The sequence below is a fragment of the Salvelinus fontinalis genome, chromosome 33 (assembly GCF_029448725.1).
Source record: "Salvelinus fontinalis isolate EN_2023a chromosome 33, ASM2944872v1, whole genome shotgun sequence".
Taxonomy (NCBI): Eukaryota; Metazoa; Chordata; class Actinopteri; order Salmoniformes; family Salmonidae; genus Salvelinus; species Salvelinus fontinalis.
Window position 1 is genome coordinate 40,837,142 of NC_074697.1, and position 21,662 is coordinate 40,858,803.

The window sequence follows — 21,662 nt, forward strand, 5'->3', positions numbered from 1 at the left end:
ATCCCTATTGCCTTTGATCTGGCGGACTCACTAAACACAAATGCTTAGTTTGTAAATTATGTCTAAGTGTTGGAGTGTGCCCCTGGCTATCTGTAATACAATGGTACTGTCTGGTTTTCTTAATATTGGGAATTTAAATTATTTACACTTCTACTTTCAATACGAAGTATATTTTAGCAATTACATTTACTTTTCATACTTGAGTATATTTAAAACCAAATACTTTTAGACTTTTACTCAAGCAATATTTTACTGGGTGACTCACTTTTACTTGAGTAAAAGTAAACATACCTTAATAGAAAATTACTCAAGTATGACAATTGGGTACTTTTTCCACCACTGCTAATTCCATGGATAGACAGAAGATTATAGGTTCACATTTCACATTTCAAATGTGCCCAAAATAAGCTAGCAGTGTTATTAAAAGACGTATTGAAACATTCAGTGAAAGTTAAGGATATTATTCAAAAAACAAATCACCTATAATTTTGTTCTCAGAGCATTAATAAAACCTCCCAGGAAAACTTTAATAGAACCAGAGTAAAACATTCTCAGAACCTACCTGCAACCTAAAAATGAACGTTCCCAGAACAGGCAAAATGTTCACTTCCGTTCTTAGAACGTTTAAAAAACATTCAGTTTTACCGGTACGGAAACTTCTGGCTTTGTTCCCAGAACCAATGGGAAACCAAAAACGTACATTCCCACAACTTCCTAGATCAAACTAGAAGGGTTAGGGGGAACCAGTTCAACTGCTTCTCTGCCAGTCGATGTTCACCTGTCTGTCCTGTGTATGTGTGTCTGTGTCTCAATCGCATACTCTTCGTCCTCAAGTAGCTCCTCCTCCTCATTTTGCAGGACTTTCATCAGCGATGACCCTTTAGCACATAAGAAATGGGATCATGAATGTAAAGGAATTGTGTAACTACAAGTTATCAACCTGTTTGCAAGGTGACAAACTTACTTTTTAACCCCCCCCCAAATTTTTTTAATATCTGATAGTCCATAACTGAAATATTTATGCTCATGTATGCCTGTAGGTAGTAAAGTCACAAACCAACCAGCTAGACCAGGCAGGATGATTTTGTTACCAATATGACCACAAAGACTGAGCTTTCATAGTCATGTGATCCATTATCATAAGATTAGGCAATACAAAGACAAAATACCCGAAGTGCTGCTTGCACATCCTCATTGATTCACTGGTGAAGAAGAGGCAGGATATTTTATTTTCAAATTTCCCTCCCCACTCAGAACACAGTCCTAGCTAAATTCTTGCTTGAGAAATTTCTCTTTGCTTGGAATATTTTTGACCATTTTAATTGAAAATAATTACAGTAAGGTACTTTATTGTTACCCAGAAAGTATTTGGTATTGAGATAAAAACGGCTGCATTGGACCTTTAAATCAAGTTTTTAATTCGCCCGCTTTTATACACGTCAGCCTCGGCGTGCTTGTGCACCTGTCTGTCCTGTGTATGTGTGTCTGTGTCTCAATCGCATACTCTTCGTCCTCAAGTAGCTCCTCCTCCTCATTTTGCAGGACTTTCATCAGCGATGACCCTTTAGCACATAAGAAATGGGATCATGAATGTAAAGGAATTGTGTAACTACAAGTTATCAACCTGTTTGCAAGGTGACAAACTTACTTTTTAACCCCCCCCCCCAAATTTTTTTTATATCTGATAGTCCATAACTGAAATATTTATGCTCATGTATGCCTGTAGGTAGTAAAGTCACAAACCAACCAGCTAGACCAGGCAGGATGATTTTGTTACCAATCTGACCACAAAGACTGAGCTTTCATAGTCATGTGATCCATTATCATAAGATTAGGCAATACAAAGACAAAATACCCGAAGTGCTGCTTGCACATCCTCATTGATTCACTGGTGAAGAAGAGGCAGGATATTTTATTTTCAAATTTCCCTCCCCACTCAGAACACAGTCCTAGCTAAATTCTTGCTTGAGAAATTTCTCTTTGCTTGGAATATTTTTGACCATTTTAATTGAAAATAATTACAGTAAGGTACTTTATTGTTACCCAGAAAGTATTTGATATTGAGATAAAAACGGCTGCATTGGACCTTTAAATCAAGTTTTTAATTCGCCCGCTTTTATACACGTCAGCCTCGGCGTGCTTGTGCAGAAGTAGGAAAGATGGCTGCTTGTGCAATACGACGAGGCTTTCTGACTACTGTCGGTAAATACAACAGGAAACATACACATAGAATATTGAGTATTATTGAAGGGAGTAGTGGACTTGAGGTGAAGAGACCCCGGTTACCGTGTTTAGCATGTGGATTGCCCAACATTCAGCAGACGAGGTTTATGTCGTCACGGTAAGGGCTACCTTCTAAGCTAATGTGACCTAGCTAGCAAGTTAGCTAGCCAGTTCGTCCACTGTCTTGAATTCTGCCCAATAATGCATCAATAGCAGCCACGTTGTATTCCTTCTCTCACCTCTTTCCTTCGCTTGTGGACTTCTATGGACAACACACCAGCTGTATGTGACCAGGCGAAAAAAACAGCCTACATCGTTGTCACCATATTAGCTAAAGTAACGTCATAGTCAGCATAGCTAATAGAACTAACGCGTTAGTAAACCGGATACAATCATGCAGTAACGTTAGTGTACAGTCAGTAAGCATTTACACCGGTGGGCCCCGGTGGAAATAAATTAGTAATACCAAAAGCTTACCTTGACTTTGAAGACTTCCAGTGTTGTGTTGGAAAGTCTCAGCCAACTAACTAACATAGCATTCCCCTGTTTCAGTAGGCTAAACCAGCTAGCTGCATTTGCTAAGTGATGCTTCTCCATCATTTTGGAAGAAATTAATGTATTTGTTAAACTGTTAAACTATTGTCTTTCTCTCTTTTTGAGTCAACTACTCACAACATTTTATTGAGTGCTAGCTAGCTGTACTTATGCTTTTAGTACTAGGTTACATTTACATTTAAGTCATTTAGCAGACGCTCTTATCCAGAGCGACTTACAAATTGGAAGGTTCATTCTCTGATCCTTTGATTGGGTGGACAACATGTCAGTTAAGGCTGCAAGAGCTCTGATAGGCTGGAGGACGTCCTCTGGAAGTTGTCATAATTACTGTATAAGTCTATGGTAGGGGGTGAGAACCATGAGCCTCCTATGTTTGGTATTGAAGTCAATATACCCAGAGGAGGACAGAAGCAAGCTGTCCTCAGGCTACACCATGGTGCTACCCTACAGAGTGCTGTTGAAGCTACTGTAGACCTTCTTTACAAAATAGTATGTTTTAATCAGTTATTTGGTGATGTGATTATATTTAGTATAGTTTTATCTAGAAAGTATACATTTAATATTTTACCATTTTAATTTTTATGAAATTCACTGAGGATGGTCTTCCCCATCCTCTGAGGAGCCTCCACTGATATACACTACCATTCAAAAGTTTGTGGTCACTTAGAAATGCCCTTGTTTTCCGTGAAAATGTACATGAAATGAGTTGCAAAATGAATAGGAAATATAGTCAAGACGTTGACAAGATTATAATGATTTTTAATTGAAATAATAATTGTTCTTCAAACTTTGCTTTCATCAAAGAATCCTCCATTTGCAGCAATTACAGCCTTGCAGAAATTTGGCATTCTAGGTGTCAATTTGTTGAGGTAATCTGAAGAGATTTCAACCCATGCTTCCTGAAGCACCTCCCACAAGTTGGATTGGCTTGATGGGCACTTCTTACTTACCATATGGTCAAGCTGCTCCCACAACCGCTCAATAGGGTTGAGATCCGGTGACTGTGCTGGCCTCTCCATTATAGACAGAATACCAGCTGACTGCTTCTTCCCTAAATAGTAATTGCATAGTTTGGAGCTGTGCTTTGGGTCATTGTCCTGTTGTAGGAGAAAATTGGCTCCAATTAAGCGACATCCACAAGGTATGGCATGGTGTTGCAAAATTGAGTAATAGCCTTTCTTCTTCAAGATCCCCTTTACCCTATACAAATCTCCCACTTTACCACCACCAAAGCACCCCCAGACCATCAGATTGCCTACGCCATACTTGACAGATGGCATCAAGCACTACTCCAGCATCTTTTCATTTTTTTTGCGTCTCACAAATGTTGTTCTTTGTGATCCGAACATCTCAAATTTAGATTTGTCTGTCCATAACACTTTTTTCCAATCTTCCTCTGTCCAGTGTCTGTGTTCTTTTTTTTCTTTTTTTCTTTTTATTTCTTTTTATTTCTTTTTATCCCATTTTCTCCCCAATTTTCGTGGTATCCAATCGCTAGTAATTACTACCTTGTCTCATCGCTACAACTCCCGTACGGGCTCGGGAGAGACGAAGGTCGAAAGCCATGCGTCCTCCGAAGCACAACCCAACCAGCCGTACTGCTTCTTAACACAGCGCGCCTCCAACCCGGAAGCCAGCCGCACCAATGTGTCGGAGGAAACACCGTGTACCTGGCCCCCTTGGCTGGCGCGCACTGCTCCCGGCCCGCCACAGGAGTCGCTGGAGCGCGATGAGACAAGGATATCCCTACCGGCCAAACCCTCCCTACCCCGGACGACGCTATGCCAATTGTGCGTCGCCCCACGGACCTCCCGGTCGCGGCCGGCTGCGACAGAGCCTGGGCGCGAACCCAGAGACTCTGGTGGCGCAGTTAGCACTGCGATGCAGTGCCCTAGACCACTGCGCCACCCGGGAGGCCCGTGTCTGTGTTCTTTAGCCCATCGTAATCTTTTCTTTTTCATCGGCTAGTCTGAAATATGGCTTTTTCTTTGCAACTCTGCCTAGAATTCCAGCATCCCAGAGTTGCCTCTTCACTGTTGACTTTGGGACTGGTGTTTTGCGGGTTCTATTTAAAGAAGCTGCCAGTTGAGGACATGTGAGGCATCTGTTTCTCAAACTAGACTCTAATGTACTTGTCCTCTTGCTCAGTTGTGCACCGGGGCCTCCCACTCCTCATTCTGGTTAATGGAAGGGAGTAGTAGGGAGTAGTACACAGCGTTGTACGAGATCTTCAGTTTCTTGGCAATTTCTCGCATGGAATAGCCTTAATTTCTCAGAACAAGAATAGACTGACAAGTTTCAGAAGAAAGGTGTTTATTTCTGGTCATTTTGAGCCTGTAATCGAACCCACAAATGCTGAAGCTCCAGATAATCAACTAGTCTAAAGAAGGCCAGTTTTATTGCTTCTTTAAATCAGAACAACAGTTTTCATCTGTGCTAACATAATTGTAAAAGGGTTTTCTAATGATCAATTAGACTTTAAAATTTTAAACTTGGATTAGCTAACATAACGTGCCATTGGAACATAGGAGTGCTGATTGCTGATAATGGGCCTCTGTACGACTATGTAGATATTCCATTAAAAAATCTTCCATTTCCAGCAATAGTCATTTACAAAATTAACAATGTTATATTTCTGATCACTGTATTTCTGATCAATTTGATGTCATTTTAATGGACAAAAAAATTTGCTTTCCTTTTCAAAAACAAGTACATTTCTAAGTGACCCCAAAATTTTGAATGGTACTGTATACGTGCGTGCGTGCGTGCCTACGTACGTACAGTTGAAGTCGGAAGTTTACGTACACTTAGGTTGGAGTTATTGACACTCGTTTTTCAACCACTCCACACATTTCTTGTTAACAAACTATAGTTTTGGCAAGTCGATTAGGACATCTACTTTGCATGACACAAGTCATTTTTCCAACAATTGTTTACAGACATTATTTCACTGTATCACAATTCCAGTGGGTCAGAAGTTTACATACACCATGTTGACTGTGCCTTGAAACAGCTTGGGAAATTCCAGAAAATGTCATGGCTTTAGAAGCTTCTGATAGGCTAGTTGACATCATTTGAGTCAATTGGAGGTGAGTGGATGTATTTGAAGGCCTACCTTCAAACTCAGTGCCTCTTTGCTTGACATCATGGGAAAATCTAAAGAAATCAGCCAAGTCCTCAGAAAAAAATTGAGACCTCCACAAGTCTGGTTCATCCTTGGGAGCAATTTCCAAACGCCTGAAGGTACCACGTTCATCTGTATAAAAAATAGTATGCAAGTATAAACACCATGGGACCATGCAGCCGTCATACTGCTCAGGAAGGAGACGTGTTCTGTCTCATAGAGATGAACGTACTACAGGTCGACCGATTGATTTTTCGATACCGATTATTGGAGGACCAAAAAAGGCCAATACCGATGAATCGGACGATTTTTATTTATTTGTAATAATGACAATTACAACAACACTGAATGAACACTTATTTTAACTTAATATAATACATCAATAAAATCAATTTAGCCTCAAATAAATAATGAAACATGTTCAATTTGGTTTAAATAATGCAAAAACAAAGTGTTGGAGAAGAAAGTAAAAGTGCAATATGTGCCATGTAAGAAAGCTAACGTTTAAGTTCCTTGCTCAGAACTTGAGAACATATGAAAGCTGGTGGTTCCTTTTGACATGAGTCTTCAATATTCCCAGGTAAGAAGTTTTAGGTTGTACTTATAGGAATTATAGGACTGTTTCTCTCTATACGATTTGTATTTCATATACCTTTGACTATTGGATGTTCTTATAGACACTTTAGTATTGCCAGTGTAACAGTATAGCTTCCGTCCCTCTCCTCGCCCCTACCTGGGCTCGAACCAGGAACACATCGACAACAGCCACCCTCGAAGCAGCGTTACCCATACAGAGCAAGGGGAACAACTACTCCAAGTCTCAGAGCGAGTGACGTTTGAAACGCTATTAGCGCGCACCCCGCTAACTAGCTATCCATTTCACATCGGTTACACCAGCCTAATCTCGGGAGTTGATAGGCTTGAAGTCATAAACAGCACAATGCTTGAAGCACAGCGAAGAGCTGCTGGAAAAACGCACGAAAGTGCTGTTTGAATGAATGCTTACGAGCATACTGGTGCCTACCATCGCGCAGTCAGACTGCTCTATCAAATAGACTTAATTATAACATAATAACACACAAATACGAGCTTTAGGTCATTAATATGGTAGAATCCGGAAACTATCATCTCAAAAACAAAAGGTTTATTCTTTCAGTGAAATACGGAACCGCTCCGTATTTTATCTAACGGGTGGCATCCATAAGTCTAAATATTCCTGTTACATTGCACAACCATCAATGTTATGTCATAATTACGTAAAATTCTGGCAAATCAGTTCGCAAACGAGCCAGGCGGCCCAAACTGTTGCATATACCCTGACTCTGCGTGCAATGAACGCAAGAGAAGTGACACAATTTCACCTGGTTAATATTGCCTGCTAACCTGGATTTCTTTTAGCTAAATATGCAGGTTTAAAAGTATATACTTCTGTGAATTGATTTTAAGAAAGGCATTGATGTTTATGGTTAGGTACAGTCGTGCAACGATTGTGCTTTTTTCGCAAATGCTCTTTTGTTAAATCATCCCCTGTTTGGCGAAGTTGGCTGTCTTTGTTAGGACACTGCTGCATATACCCTGACTCTGTTGCAAGAGAAGTGACACCATTTCCCTAGTTAAAATAAATTAATGTTAGCAGGCAATATTAACTAAATATGCAGGTTTAAAAATATATACTTGTGTATTGATTTTAAGAAAGGCATTGATATTTATGGTTAGGTACACGTTGGAGCAACGACAGTCCTTTTTCGCGAATGCGCACTGCATCGATTATATGCAACGCAGTACACGCTAGATAAACTACACATGGTTGATGATATTACTAGTTAACTAGTGATTATGATTGATAGTTTTTTATGAGGTAAGTTTAATGCTAGCTAGGAACTTACCTTGGCTTATTACTGCATTCGCGTAACAGGCAGGCTCCTCGTGGAGTGCAATGTAAAGCAGGTGGTTAGAGCGTTGGACTAGTTAACTGTAAGGTTGCAAGATTGAATCCCCGAGCTGCCAAGGTAAACATCTGTATATTTTCCCACAGTAAAACAAGTCCTATATCGACATAACCTGAAAGGCCGCTCAGCAAGGAAGAAGCCACTGCTCCAAAAGTGCCATAAAGCCAGACTACAGTTTGTAACTGCACATGGGGACAAATATCGTTCTTTTTGGAGAAATGTCCCCTGGTCTGATGAAACAAAAATAAAACTGTTTGGCCATAATGACCATCGTTATGTTTGGAGGAAAAAGGGGGAGGTTTGCAAGCCGAAGAATACTATCCCAACCGTGAAGCACGGGGTGGCAGCATCATGTTGTGTCGGTGCTTTGCTGCAGGAGGGTCTGGTGCACTTCACAAAATAGATGGCATCACGAGGAAGAGAAATTGTGGATTTATTGAAGCAACATCTCAAGACATCAGTCAGGAAGTTAAAGCTTGGTCACAAATGGGTCTTCCAAATGGACAATGACCCCAAGCATATTTCCAAAGTTGTGGCAAAATGGCTTAAGAACAACAAAGTCAAGGTATTGGAGTGGCCATCACAAAGCCCTGGCCTCAATCCTATAGAAAATTTGAGGGCAGAATTGGAAAAAGCGTGTGCAAGCAAAGAGGCCTACAAACCTGACTCAGTTACACCAGCTCTGTCAGGAGGAATGGGCCAAAATTCCCCCAACTTATTGTGGGAAGCTTGTGGAAGGCTACCCAAAATGTTTGACCCAAGATCAACAATCTAAAGGCAATGCTACCAAATACTAATTGAGTGTATGTAAACTTCTGACTCACTGGGAATGTGATGAAATAAATCACTCAACTATTATTCTGACATTTCACATTCTTAAAATAAAGTGGTGATCCTAACTGACCTAAGACATTGAATTTTTACTTGGATTAAATGTCAGGAATTGTGAAACTGAGTTTAAATGTATTTGGCTAAGGTGTATGTAAACTTCCGACTTTAACCATGCATACATTCCCAGTCAAACGTTTGGACACCTCATTCAAGTTTTTAAAAACATTTTTACTATTTTTCTACATTGTAGAATAATAGTGAAGACATCAAACTGAAATAACACCATGTAGTAACCAAAAAAGTGTTAAACAAATAAAAATATATTTTTGATTCTTCAAAGTAGCCACCCTTTGCCAAGAGTGTGCAATGCTGTCATCATTCTCTCAACCAGGTTCACCTGGAATGCTTTTCCAACAGTCTTGAAGGAATTCACACACATGCTGAGCACTTGTTGGTTGCTTTTCCTTCACTCTGCGGTCATCTCAATTGGTTTGAGGTCGGCTGATTGTGGAGGCCAGTTCATCTGATGCAGCACTCCATCACTCTCCTTCTTGGTCAAATAGCTCTTACACAGCCTGAAGGTGTGTTGGGTCATTGTTCTGTTGAAAAACAAATGGTATTCCCACTAATCACAAACCAGATGGGATGGTGAATCGCTGCAGAATACTGTGGTAGCCATATTGCTTAAGTGTGCCTTGAATTCTAAATAAATCAGTGTCACCAGCAAAGCACCATCACACCACCACCTTCATGCTTCACGGTGGGAACCACACGTGCGGAGATCATCTGATCACCTACTCTGTGTCTCACAAAGACATGGCGGTTGAAACTAAAAATCTCCAATTTGGACTCCAGACTAAAGGACAGATTTCCACCAGTCTAATGTCCATTGCTTGTGTTTCTTGGCCCAAGCAAGTCTCTTCTTGTTGGTGTCCTTTTGGTAGTGGTTTCTTTACAGCAGTCTGACCATGAAGGCCTGATTCACACAGTCTCCTCTGAACAGTTGCTGTTAAAATGTCGGTTACTTGAACTTTATTTATTTGGGCTGCAATTTCTATGGTGCAGTTAACTCTCGGCAGCAGAGGTAACTCTGGGTCTTCCTTACCTGTGGTGGTCCTCATGAGAGCCAGTTTCATCATAGCCCTTGATGGTTTTTGCGACTGCAGATTAAACTTTACAAATTCTTGAAATTTTCCGAATTGACTGACCTTCATGTCTTAAAGTCATGATGGACTGTCGTTTCTCTTTGCTTTTTTGAGCTGTCCTTGCCATAATATGGGCTTAGCCCTATTTGGTAAAATACCATCTTCTGTATACCACCCCTACCTTGTCACAACACAACTGATTGGCACAAACGCATGAAGAAGGAAAGATATTCCAAAAATGTACTTTTAACAAGGCACACCTGTTAATTGAAATTCATTCCAGGACTACCTCATGAAGCTGGTTGAGAGAAAGTTCTGTTACCGAAATCCCTCATTTGTTTAGGCAAAACATTCCGTATTCCCTCACAAGCCAAGATTAAATACTGCAGAATTTGTGAAATTGTTTATCAGACTTGTTGTGAGGCTTGGTGCGCACGGAATCAGTAGGCTATTAAACAAACACTCACAGGCAACAGCAGCAGGATCTGTCTTATTTCTGTAGATGTATATGGATGATTTATAAAGTCAGACACATTTTAACGTTAGACTATTGGTTATAGATCTAATTAAGTTGGCGTTTCCTCTCCTCACTTTTCTTAGACAATGAAGGCAAGGGCTGTTTTCTCATCTCTAACTCCACTCCTGCCTCCACCGCATTGTTCTCAACACCAATATGCTGGTTAACTTTGCATCTATGCACATAGCAACATGGTCTAGGAAAAGGCGCCAATTCAACAGCGCACTGATGGGTTTCAGAACCACGGACAGCAACCCCTATCCAATGCGGGAGAAAGTGCATTTGTTATATTATTTGCACCATTTCTTCATACGTAATATAACCATATACAATTTCACTAGCACGTCTTCGATTGATGGACCGTGCCATCCTCACGGCCCCAACAATGGATCAGTCCACTCAGACAGATGTCTTGTATACCATGATTTATTTTTGTTACTGCTCGACTAAAGAAATCTCAGTCGACCAACAGCCTATTGGCCAGTTAACTAAATGGGGTCAGCCCTAGCTGCAAGCCTGGTTGTTTTCAGACAGGTCAAAGTGGGAGTGTAGTAGAGGTCTTCTCGTGTCCTAAACGTTGGCCCCAGGACCCGAGAACAATCGGACCCAAACCTGAATGCACCTGACCCGTACCCTAATGGGTCCGAGCCTAGACCAGACCCAATTGGACCTGAGTGACAAAATTACATTTATCAGCCCTGTTGCTTTTCTGGTTAACGAATATATCTTTATATGTTGGCTAGGCTTTCTGTAAGTCAATAAATGCACTTTATAGCATATGTATTTCACACTAATACAGAGCTGTAGTCGGGTCTATCAGCTGTAGTTCCATAGACCCGATGACAATCAAACGACCTGACCAGGACCCGAGGGAAAAGTTTGAATTTTGGACCCGGGCCCCCTCGGGTCTCCGGTGTTCGGGTAAACCTGTGAAGACCTCTAGAGTGTCGACTTACATAGCCACTAAGCCACCTATTGTGGAAAAAGTGACATTGGAACACTAATAGGAAGTTGGCAACATATTTGACCTATATTAACTTGTTCACTTTTTGTCTGAGTGGAAGAACGTAGAGAGCTTTGGACCCATCTACAAAGCCCGATCTGCTGTTGATTACATAAGAGTGCAGGTTAGCTTGAGCCAGCACAGAGTAATGAGTCCTATTTATTTGCCTCCCTCGTGCCAAGGGAATAAATGTAGAGAGGGCGGAGGGCTTGGGTTGACATGGACCCCACAATGTTATTAATTGGAAGACCGATCCAGCACCAGCTTGTAATTCTGTCTATACTTTATGTAAATCTTGTGTAAGGTATTGCTGTCCTGTTCTTTCTCTCTCAATGAGAACTTATTTTTGTTACGATAATCTCCATGAAATGAGGAAACATTTGTTACCGATCTGACCCTCCGTTTTTAACAATGTGTTTTGTTCTGGTATTTCAGCAGCCTGGTTGTTGTCAGCGACGTTATTATAATCCAAGGGTCAACCTCTGCCAGTAATCCCCAACATAGCTGATGAACACGCAAGCCTTTGGTCAGATCTCTTCTATATCACCTGCCAATAATATGGATATGTAGTGGAGCCACGCAAAACTAAATCCCCCATCCTGTATCACCCCCCCAATGTTTTGAAGAATAGATCTGTCCAAGTATGAGTGACTTGAACACAGCCAGCTGTTGTTCACAATACCTTGTTGATATAATACTGCAAAGGGAATGACAAAGATTAGACTTGGTATTTATGTTTGTTGAACTTTGATAAATCTAGGTGTTTTATTCAATTTGTCTGATCTTTGAGATGAAGCTTTAGTCCAAGGGGGGATGACTATGAGATGACATGTCATCTCAGTGCTCGTGTTGCGTACTGTGTGCGCTAGCTTCCATTTCCAAGCTGTTACAACACTTGGCTATGTGAGACTAATGTAGTTCTACAGTGTGATGTAGAGGTCTTCTTGGGTCCAAAAAATAGGATCTGGGTCGGATTTCAGGTATTCAGGTTCGGGTGGACCCATGAAGACCTCTGGTGTGATGTGATTTTTGTTCCTGGTTGTCATAGTGTGGCCTGTGTTTGGCAGGAACAGGCCAGAGGGGAAGGTTCTGGAGACGGTGGGAGTGTTTGAGGCGTTGAAGCAGCACGGCAAATATGAAACGGGCCAGGTAAGAGGGGGTTTACCAACCCAGACCAGAGCTATTGGTCACCCCCCCCCCCTAACCATAATGATATTTTTGCCTCGCTGTCCTAGACCTAAACATTAGGGGTCGACTTGATTCCGCTACACAGATTATGCCTAATCTTGGACTGAAAATAGATTTTTCATTGAGCTTGCTTTTTAGTGTAGGACTAGTCATAATCTGTGTCTGAGGAACCGGTCCTAGGTGAATGGTGGCTCTGTACAGTAGGCCTAGCCTATACTGTAGTTGCCCTTGTCACAAAGGGTGTTATCAACCTCAAGTCTGTTCCTCCATGTTCTCTCCTCAGCTCTTCCTTCATAGTGTGTTTGGCTACAGAGGGATTGTGCTGTTCCCCTGGCACGCTCGTATCTATGACCGAGACGTCATTCCTCCCATGTCTGACAGGTGCGTTTTACATCTTCTTACAAGTGTTTTTAAATGGTGATATATATATTTTTATAAACATTTTTACACCCATGTCCTATCCTCAGCAAGCCAGAGCCTCCTGGTTCACACGGGTCAAAAGAGGTGAAGGGGAAAACTCATACTTACTACCAGGTCCTCATCGACACGCGGGATTGCCCTCACATAGTACGTAACCTCTGAACACTACCAATGCAATGCCATTGTTCTTGCTGACTAGGCCTAAATGATGACATATACCAGACTGCTAGTCTTCTAGTTGTTTCTCCTGTTGTGTTGACAGTCTCAGAGGTCTCAGACAGAAGCAGTGACGTTCCTGGCGAACCATGATGATAGCAGAGCCCTCTATGCCATTCCAGGTAAACAACACATGACCCGCTGCTCCCTGTGTAGTAAATGTGGTACGTGGCTACGTGGTTGGATTTCTTTTCAAACGGGACATATTGAATTCTCCCACCACCCACAAAAATGCGTTGAGTTCTTATCAGGAACTGGCACTGTCAGTGTGTGTGAGTAATCTTGGCTGCCACGTGATTTTGTATAACTAACCTAGTTACTTCCTTGTACTACTTCTGTCCCTGCCAGCCTCCCTCCTGACTGGCGTTTTGCCTGGCTGTCATTGTGTGTGTTTCAGGTCTGGACTATGTGAGTCATGAAGACATCCTGCCCTACAACTCCACAGAGCAGGTCCCCATCCAGCACGAGCTGTTTGAGCGCTTCCTCATGTTCAACCCTGACAAAAGTAAGCGCCAGCAACTCGCTGTTTTCCAGTTTCCACGTGTCATTTCATTGTACACTCAGTGTGTACTATGCTGTACAAAACATTAAGGACACCTTCCTTATATTGAGTTGCACCCCCCCTTTGCCCTCAGAACAGCCCCTGTTGTTCGGGGAATGGACTCTACAAGGTGTCGAATGCGTTCCACAGGGATGCTGGCCCATGTTGACTCCAATGATTCTCACAGTTGTCAAGTTGGCTGGATGTCCTTTGGGTGGTGGACCATTCTTGATACACACAGGAAACTGTTGAGCGTGAAAAATCTAGCAGCGTTGCAGGTCTTGACACAAACTGATGCGCCTGGCATCTACTACAGTACCCTGTTCAAAGGCACTTAAATCTTTTGTTTTGCCTATTCACCCTCTGAATGGTACACATACACAACAAAAATCATTCTTTAATCTGTCTCCTCCCCTTCATCTACACTGATTTGAAGTGGATTTAGCAAGTGACATCAATAAGGGATCATAGCTTTCACCTGGTCAGTCTGTCACAGACTTGAGGTTGGAAACATGTTTTCTACACTCGGTGTACATTTCCAGTAATTTTTTGGAACATTCACAAATTACAACTTCTTCTTCCAACTTAAACATTCAGTAGTACTATAAACTGTTCAAAGATTTGACATTCACAGGTACTGTAAAGTATACAATATATCCAGTTACTTTGTGGGCATTCACAAGTGTGTGTATGTGTTACAACTGTGTAAACTGAGCGTTCTATGTGTCCAGCCACCCCAGCTCCCCCGTTCAGTGCGAGGGACACTCTGAAGGCATGGCAGGAGAAGAACCATCCCTGGCTGGAGCTGTCTGACGTGCACAGAGAGACGACGGAGAACATCAGGGTCACCGTCATCCCCTTCTACATGGGCATGAGGGTAAGGATGATGTCGCTGTTTGGACTATGAGGCTCTTTCTCAAAAATCTGCCTTCCTTTTAGCTTCTTGTTAATGTGTGATATCCAATTGGTAGTTAGTCTTGTCCCATCGCTGCAACTCCCGTACGGACTCGAGAGAGGCGACGGTCGAGAGCCAAGCCGCACTGCTTCTTGACACACTGCTCGCTTAACCCAGAAGCCAGCCGCACCAATGTGTCGGAGGAAACACCGTATAACTGGCAAGCGAAGTCAGCTTGCAGGCGCCCGGCCCACCACAAGGAGTTGCTAGAACGTGATGGGACAAGGACATCCCAGCCGGCCAAACCCTCCCCTGACCCGGACAACACTGTGCCAATTGTGCGCCGTATCCTGGTCGCGGCCGGCTGCAACACAGCCCGGAATTGAACACGGGTCTGTAGTGACTCCTTTAGCGCTGCGATGCAGTGCCTTAGATGGCTGCGCCACTCGGGAGGCCCCCTTGCCACTTCTTTTTATTGCTCTGATCTGAAAGAACTGACCAGGTTCTTCCACCGTATTGTTTTCCCCTCAAGTCTTTTTCAATCTGTGCAGATGAAGGGGAAGACAGGTTAAGACATTGAGAGAAAGCCTCTGTTTTAAATATGTCAGTTACTATCAAATAAATATTATACCAGGTACTATGAGCTCTTTCCATAACTCAACCCTTTCAATAATGTTCTGCTCGTCCCTGAGTCCTCCCACTCTGTCGTGTGATTCTTATGATGATCTTGAATCTGCCTGAGCACAAAGAATAAATTAAGTATTTTCTTTCTCAGGATGCTCAAAGTTCTCATGTGTACTGGGTAAGTAACATTTATTTTTTACAATTCCCTGAAAAAGTACAAATAATTTGAACTTTTACCAATGTATGATGTAGGCCTCGTATATCCAGTCAAGGGTACAAATGTAGACTGTAAGAACGGCGACATAATGTGTCCCCAATGCTTATATGGCGTGTGTGTCAGTGGCGGTACTGCATCCGCCTGGAGAACATGGGCAGTGAGGTGGTGCAACTGAGGGAGAGACACTGGAGGATCTTCAGCCTGTCAGGCACCCTGGAGACGGTCCGAGGCCGGGGGGTCGTAGGTCGGGTCAGTAGTACAACCGCCACCACACAACAGAATTACAAACTCTCAATGGCTGTCTCTGAACCTTACTAAATGACAAAACACTTGCTTCCTCTGTCCTTTGTTTCCTCAATTCCTCTCCAAGCTCATTGGCTGAGAGGATCTATGGTCAGAGGAAGCATGTATTTGACACAGCCACTCATACAGTATGTTACTTCCACGACTGAGTAGAGGCTATAACCTATGGTTTTTGTCTCCAGGAGCCAGTCTTGTCCAAAGAGCAGCCAGCCTTCCAGTACAGCAGCCATGTTTCCCTTCAAGCACCCAGTGGACACATGTGGTAAGTACTTCTACACACAGTAACGTTGGAGCACACAGTGAAGTTGGAGCTGCATTATTAACATGAGTTAAGAGTATTGCAGCAGACACAGCAGTACCTGAAATGCAGCTTTATGGATGTTCTGGTCTGAGAATGACTTAATAAATTGGTTTTGCTATTTGAACCTGGTCCTTGCCGTAAACATAAGCTGGGGAAACATTAAAATATGAATTGACGTTTGAGTGAATCTTGCACAGATTTACAGGCAAGTAAACAAACGATCTAAAACACAGACGGAAACGCAAGTGTAACTCAAGCTTTCCAACATAAAAAAAAATAACATCAACCTTTCTCCCATTTTAGTACAGAGGTGTGATGGTCAAGATTCTAATGATGCTCTCTTTGTGCAGGGGGACGTTCCGCATCGAGAGGACGGACGGCTCCCACTTTGATGTTCGCATCCCTCCGTTCTCCCTGGAGAGCAACAAGGACGACAAGGCACCCCCTGCTGGCTACACCTTCTGAGGCAACGCAGCAGCAGGGCCACGTCCCTCAGCGCAGTTGAACAGCCAAGCCATCCTTAGGAACGGATCAAAACCCTTCCTCTGCTACTTTTCCTCATTTGAGATTAAGAAACGTATTTAATCGAGCACATTGAAGTTAGATTTTCAATGAAAAGGGACAAAACATGTCCTCCCAACACTGTGTTGTAGCTAATGAAAACTTCAGCTTTTTAGTGGAAAGGAGAAGGACAAGCGATCCGTCAGAGGTTGTTGATTGAGACCGTTCTGCATAGGTAGAATGGCTCGGTGAGCACTGATGGTATTAGCTTGTATTGTTAGGAGTGGGAATAAAATATGCCAATTGTTTCTCTCAGCTGTAGTTACTTGACCCAGAGGTAGACGTCTGAAGCCAGGCTCCCTTCTATTTTATTGGTGTTTTTAAGTAGCTCAAATTAGCAGACCCGTTGGGAAACCATTTGAAAGGACTTTACTAAATCCAAATAGAACGTGTCCAATAGTAGCCCTCCTCTTTAAGAGTCCTCAGTCACGTCTAGACCTCATGTTGCTCTCTGATCTATAGTGTTCTGCAAATTCCTCTGAGTGTTTTTTGGCTTGTCTGTCACTTCTGTGAGCCTCCGTGATGGGGCCTGTGGTGAAACTTAGAAAAGGGAAAGAGAACCTGTGGCCGTGTCTCAAATGGCACCCTATTCCCTATAAAGTGCACGGTCCCTGGTCAAAGTGGTGCACTGTATAGGGAATAGGTTGCTGTTAGGGATGAAGCCTTTGAATGTAATAAGAAAGTGAATACAGGAGAAATAGTGACCCACATTGATGTTACCAACTGTCGGTTTGGCTGATGTGAGGGCCAGGTTCAGAAGGGTGCAAATGTTCTGTTTCAGATAGAAATGTCATGCATAGAGCAGACATGGTTCTTCATTCTACATGAGAGAATCATGTCTGTTCCACACACTGCATTTATCGGAACATTTCATGTTGTTGCGCCCTACTGAATTTGACCATGGTGTGTGTGTGTTGGTGAGGGAGGTGTCTGGGAGACTGACTGGCTGCTATGCTGTTCTAGTCTGTAGTATCCGTCCCTTGAGTCAGTTCTGTGGGTTGGAGTCTCAAACTTAGATTTTGCCTTGTCAAAGGCAATGATTGAATGGCAATCTGTAAAATAAAGTTGTAAAGAAAAATAAACATCAATTTCAAAGAGATTGTCCATTTGCTGATTGATACAGTGACTGTTAGTCTACCCCAGGGTTTCTCAAACTTGGTGCATGTTTTGGTTTTTGCCCTAGCACTACACAGCTGATTCAAATCAACTAATCATCAAGCTTTGAAAAGTTGAATAAGCTGAGTAGTGTTTGTGCAAAAACCAAAACGTGCACCCTTTTGGTCCCAAGGACAGAGTTTGGGAAATGCTGGTCTATCCTTGCAGGAGAGTGGGGCATTCGGCTGACGCTGCAGCTGAGAAATAGAGCTGTGCGCACTCAGCGTATTAGGACAGCAGAAGGTCATTACGTTCCCCCCCGACCCGCCCCTCTTGCTGTTCATCTAGAAGCCTCATGTCAGACAGAAATCTAGTTCCATAGTAACCAGTGGCAATTACTTATATTTGAGTTTGAAGCCGTCACGGATCGACACTAAAACTCAATTGAATAGTTTCTAATGCATTTGAGTAGGGCAACCAGCTCAGCTGACGTATCGCACATACACATACTTTCAAGGGAAGGTTCGAGTATACAGATGGTGAATATTATTAGATTATGCTGAACGGAGCGCACACAGCTAGACCAAACCCCTACAAACATGCCCCTATCTTTCCTGTTGGATCTCTGACCTGTGATTTTGTTCTTGCGCATATTGAAATCATTACTGTGAGATCCATTTTATGACTGAACTTGAAATGAAAATGTCATTTGATAGTATATTGAATCTAAGTTTTACTCCCATTTCAAATCTATCTGATGACAGTGAGTGTTATATTCTTTTTAAATCTGAGAAATAGTCTACTTACATATTTACAGAAAAAATACTATTTTATTCTATAGTTTAATATTACACTATAATGCTATAAAACACTATGGCCCTAAAATAAAAAGTATGTAAATCCACACCGCCAACACCAGAGGTCAATATAATGCAATTCAAGGATTTTCACTTCCCGTGAACAGTCCAATGCTGCAGATTTGTCATTTGAAATACTGCAATTACGAGACTAAAAGTTGCTGTTGAAGTCGTCTTGGCAAAGTGGTTAACGTACAAGCCAAGGTCATAATATTATCTAAGTATTTGCATGTCATAGTACTGTGTTATTATAGGTTATTGTAGGCACTAGACTACCTCTAAATTAGCCTACCCAATCCCCATTCACCGTTCAGAAGAAAAGGCAAAGGATGTTGACCTAGCAATAGTCGTTGCGTTATCCTCTTAGCAGGACGTATTTGAAGTGGGGAGCAGCCTGCCCAAACCATTCTCAGTGCGAGGACTTGAGGAGAGAAGCACTGTACACACCGCGCCTGCTCTGGTCGGCTCCTCCGACAGTGCGCAGCCTATATTCAGTCCCAACAAGAGACACCTTCAACCAGGTCCCGGACTCTACCTAGGCCGTTCTAACAGGACATGCCTCGAAGAGCGAATCATAGAATAAAGGAACAACGATTCCAATATCTTGCCAAGGAAAAGGTTGACATCACATGTGAATGATTTGGAGAGGCAGAGGTGAATAAACAAACGGAGCAGATAAAGATGTAAACATGACCATGTCCTGTCTCCATCGCCACCACCACATTCGTTTAGCTTCCCCTTCATTTTCTGCACAGACGCAGAATGCGTGGAATTATTGATTAAAAAGGAAGAGGAATCCAATGTGGACGCGAGGAGAGGAGGCACTCGCAACACTGACAGTCACATCAATTTAGTAGCGGCCTTATATTTGAAGGACAGAAATGAAGTCGTCTCCAGGATAGCACTGTGAGCGAGTGCATCCGACCGGGAGTTCGCTGGCGATCTGCGGGACTGCTGCTCCCCGTATTTGCGGCCATGCTGCGGGAATCCTCCTCCGAGCTCTTCCCGACTTAAGGGGCTTTTACCAGCCGATTGTCATAACAGTGCATTCGTTAAAATTATTTCGTTGTCTAGAAGACGGATAACCCCGAGGCTTTTTTGCAGCGTTTGTTTCATCGTTTGCTAAAGAACCCTGCGCAGAGAGAGCTGATCATATTTCACTTAGCTCTTTAGCTCGGACATTTATATCCTAACAAAATTCTGTGGAAAACATTTAATTATTTATAGGCTATGTTCCGCGAATTGCATAACAAAAGTTTTGGCTTGTGTCCCGGGTTGAGTGTGTGTCTGTTTGTGTTTATAGTAGGCACGCGTAGCAGCCAATTCGCTCAAGCTTATTGTGCGAGTTAGACATTTTATTCAAATCTGAATGCATGTGTTGGAGGTTGTTTCCCCAACTGTTATTGCACTCTTAACAGCTGGACAGTGCACCATTCACTAGAGGACAGGTGTGTTGTCCAACTAGTCAGGTGGGGAACGAACCCAGAGGTCCTATCCACTTTAAGGCCTCGTGACTTCGTGTGCAAGGTTTTAATGTTTAGTGCAAAAACAAATATTTTTATGCAAGTCAGCCTTGCATGACTGCCTGGGGGGAGCAAGTCATTTCGTACAGCAGATTCTAACATCTAAACATGGGCACCAAACAGACCAAAGGTGTTGGGGGCCAAGAGGCTGGGCCCAGCCCACAGCACGGGTGGAAACGGACCCCTACCAAGGAGAGGGGTGACATCTTCACCTCCTTCATGTTGAGGTCAGGGGACCGGCTGAGTCGTGGAGGGTCCCCTCCGCCCTACCAGCGCCGGATAGGCATGATCCAGGAGATGATGCTGATGGCCAAGCAAGGCAAACAGGACAAGGCCACAGAGATGCTGCAGACACTCCGGCAGGTGTGTGTGTGTGTGTTTTATATGTAAGTGTGTGTGTGCGCGTGCGTTTATGTGCGTGTTCTTGACTGTGTGTGTTTGTTTGTGCACCTGTGTGCTCGTGTTCATGTGTGTGTTTGCCTGTGTGTGCGTGTATTTGTGTGTGTGCATGCACAGGTGTGTTTCATCTACTATAACCCCAAATCCCATGTCAGTTCACTGCAAATCCTAGTCTGAGTCTAGATTACTTCAACTCTGATAGAAGTCCCTCACTAGGCCAGGAAGACACAGATGGGAGGGAGGTGAGCTTCAGAGGACAGAGGAGGGCAGACAGATGGACTGATGCAAATACAGACAGATGGACTGATGCAGAGACAGGTAGAGAGGTGTGATCATCAGAAAGCTGGTTGTGCTTTCTCTCAATTAGGTTGTGATTAGCTCTACCACAGACACGCTGACACCGTCTGCCCCAGCACACCTCACTTTAAGGGACATACATACAGTGGGGAGAACAACTATTGGAGACACTGCCGATTTTGCAGGTTTTCCTACTTACAAAGCATGTAGAGGTCTAATTTTTATCATAGGTACACTTCAACTGTGAGACGGAATCTAAAACAAAAATCCAGTAAATCACATTGTATGATTTTTAAGTAATTAATTTGCATTTTATTGCATGCCATAAGTATTTGATACATCAGAAAAGCAGAACTTAATATTTGGTACAGAAACCTTTGTTTGCATTTACAGAGATCATACGTTTCCTGTAGTTCTTGAACAGGTTTGCACACACTGCAGTAGGGATTTTGGCCCACTCCTCCATACAGACCTTCTCCAGATCCTTCAGGTGTCGCTGGGCAATACGGACTTTCAGCTCCCTCCAAAGATTTTCTATTGGGTTCAGGTCTGGAGACTGGGTAGGCCACTCCAGGACCTTGAGATGCTTCTTACGGAGCCACTCCTTAATTGCCCTGGCTGTGTGTTTTGGGTCGTTGTCATGCTGGAAGACCCAGCCACGACCCATCTTCAATGCTCTTACTGAGGGAAGGAGGTTGATGGCCAAGATCTCGCAATACATGGCCCCATCCATCCTCCCCTCAATACGGTGCAGTCGTCCTGTCCCCTTTTCAGAAAAGCATCCCCAAAGAATGATGTTTCCACCTCCATGCTTCATGGTTGGGATGGTATTCTTGGGGTTGTACTCATCCTTCTTCCTCCAAAAAAGGCGAGTGGAG

The 21,662-nt window shown here is 43.0% G+C and overlaps 2 protein-coding genes across 3 annotated transcripts in view; both read left to right on the forward strand.

Moving 5' to 3' along the window:
* Positions 1-2,120: 2,120 nt before the first annotated feature.
* LOC129832287 (polymerase delta-interacting protein 2-like) lies at positions 2,121-17,708 on the forward strand. Of its 2 annotated transcripts, none has more exons than XM_055896232.1 (11): positions 2,121-2,341; positions 12,415-12,496; positions 12,819-12,916; positions 13,003-13,102; positions 13,218-13,293; positions 13,569-13,676; positions 14,444-14,589; positions 15,383-15,409; positions 15,572-15,697; positions 15,934-16,013; positions 16,403-17,708. In XM_055896232.1, exons 1-11 carry the CDS (start codon positions 2,160-2,162, stop codon positions 16,515-16,517), a joined length of 1,140 nt encoding a protein of 379 aa, XP_055752207.1. In that variant the 5' UTR covers positions 2,121-2,159; the 3' UTR covers positions 16,518-17,708. The 2 variants fall into 2 exon arrangements, with proteins under 2 accessions (XP_055752207.1, XP_055752208.1); XM_055896233.1 differs by having other exon boundaries at positions 2,122-2,341; positions 12,421-12,496.
* A 968-nt stretch (positions 17,709-18,676) lies between these two features.
* Positions 18,677-21,662, forward strand: part of LOC129832286 (leucine-rich repeat-containing protein 75A-like) — a 30,545-nt gene continuing 27,559 nt past the window's right edge. The window contains exon 1 of the mRNA XM_055896231.1: positions 18,677-20,451. Within this exon, the coding sequence (XP_055752206.1) occupies positions 20,197-20,451 (255 nt within the window). The 5' untranslated portion in view covers positions 18,677-20,196. The remainder of the gene's footprint in view (positions 20,452-21,662) is intronic.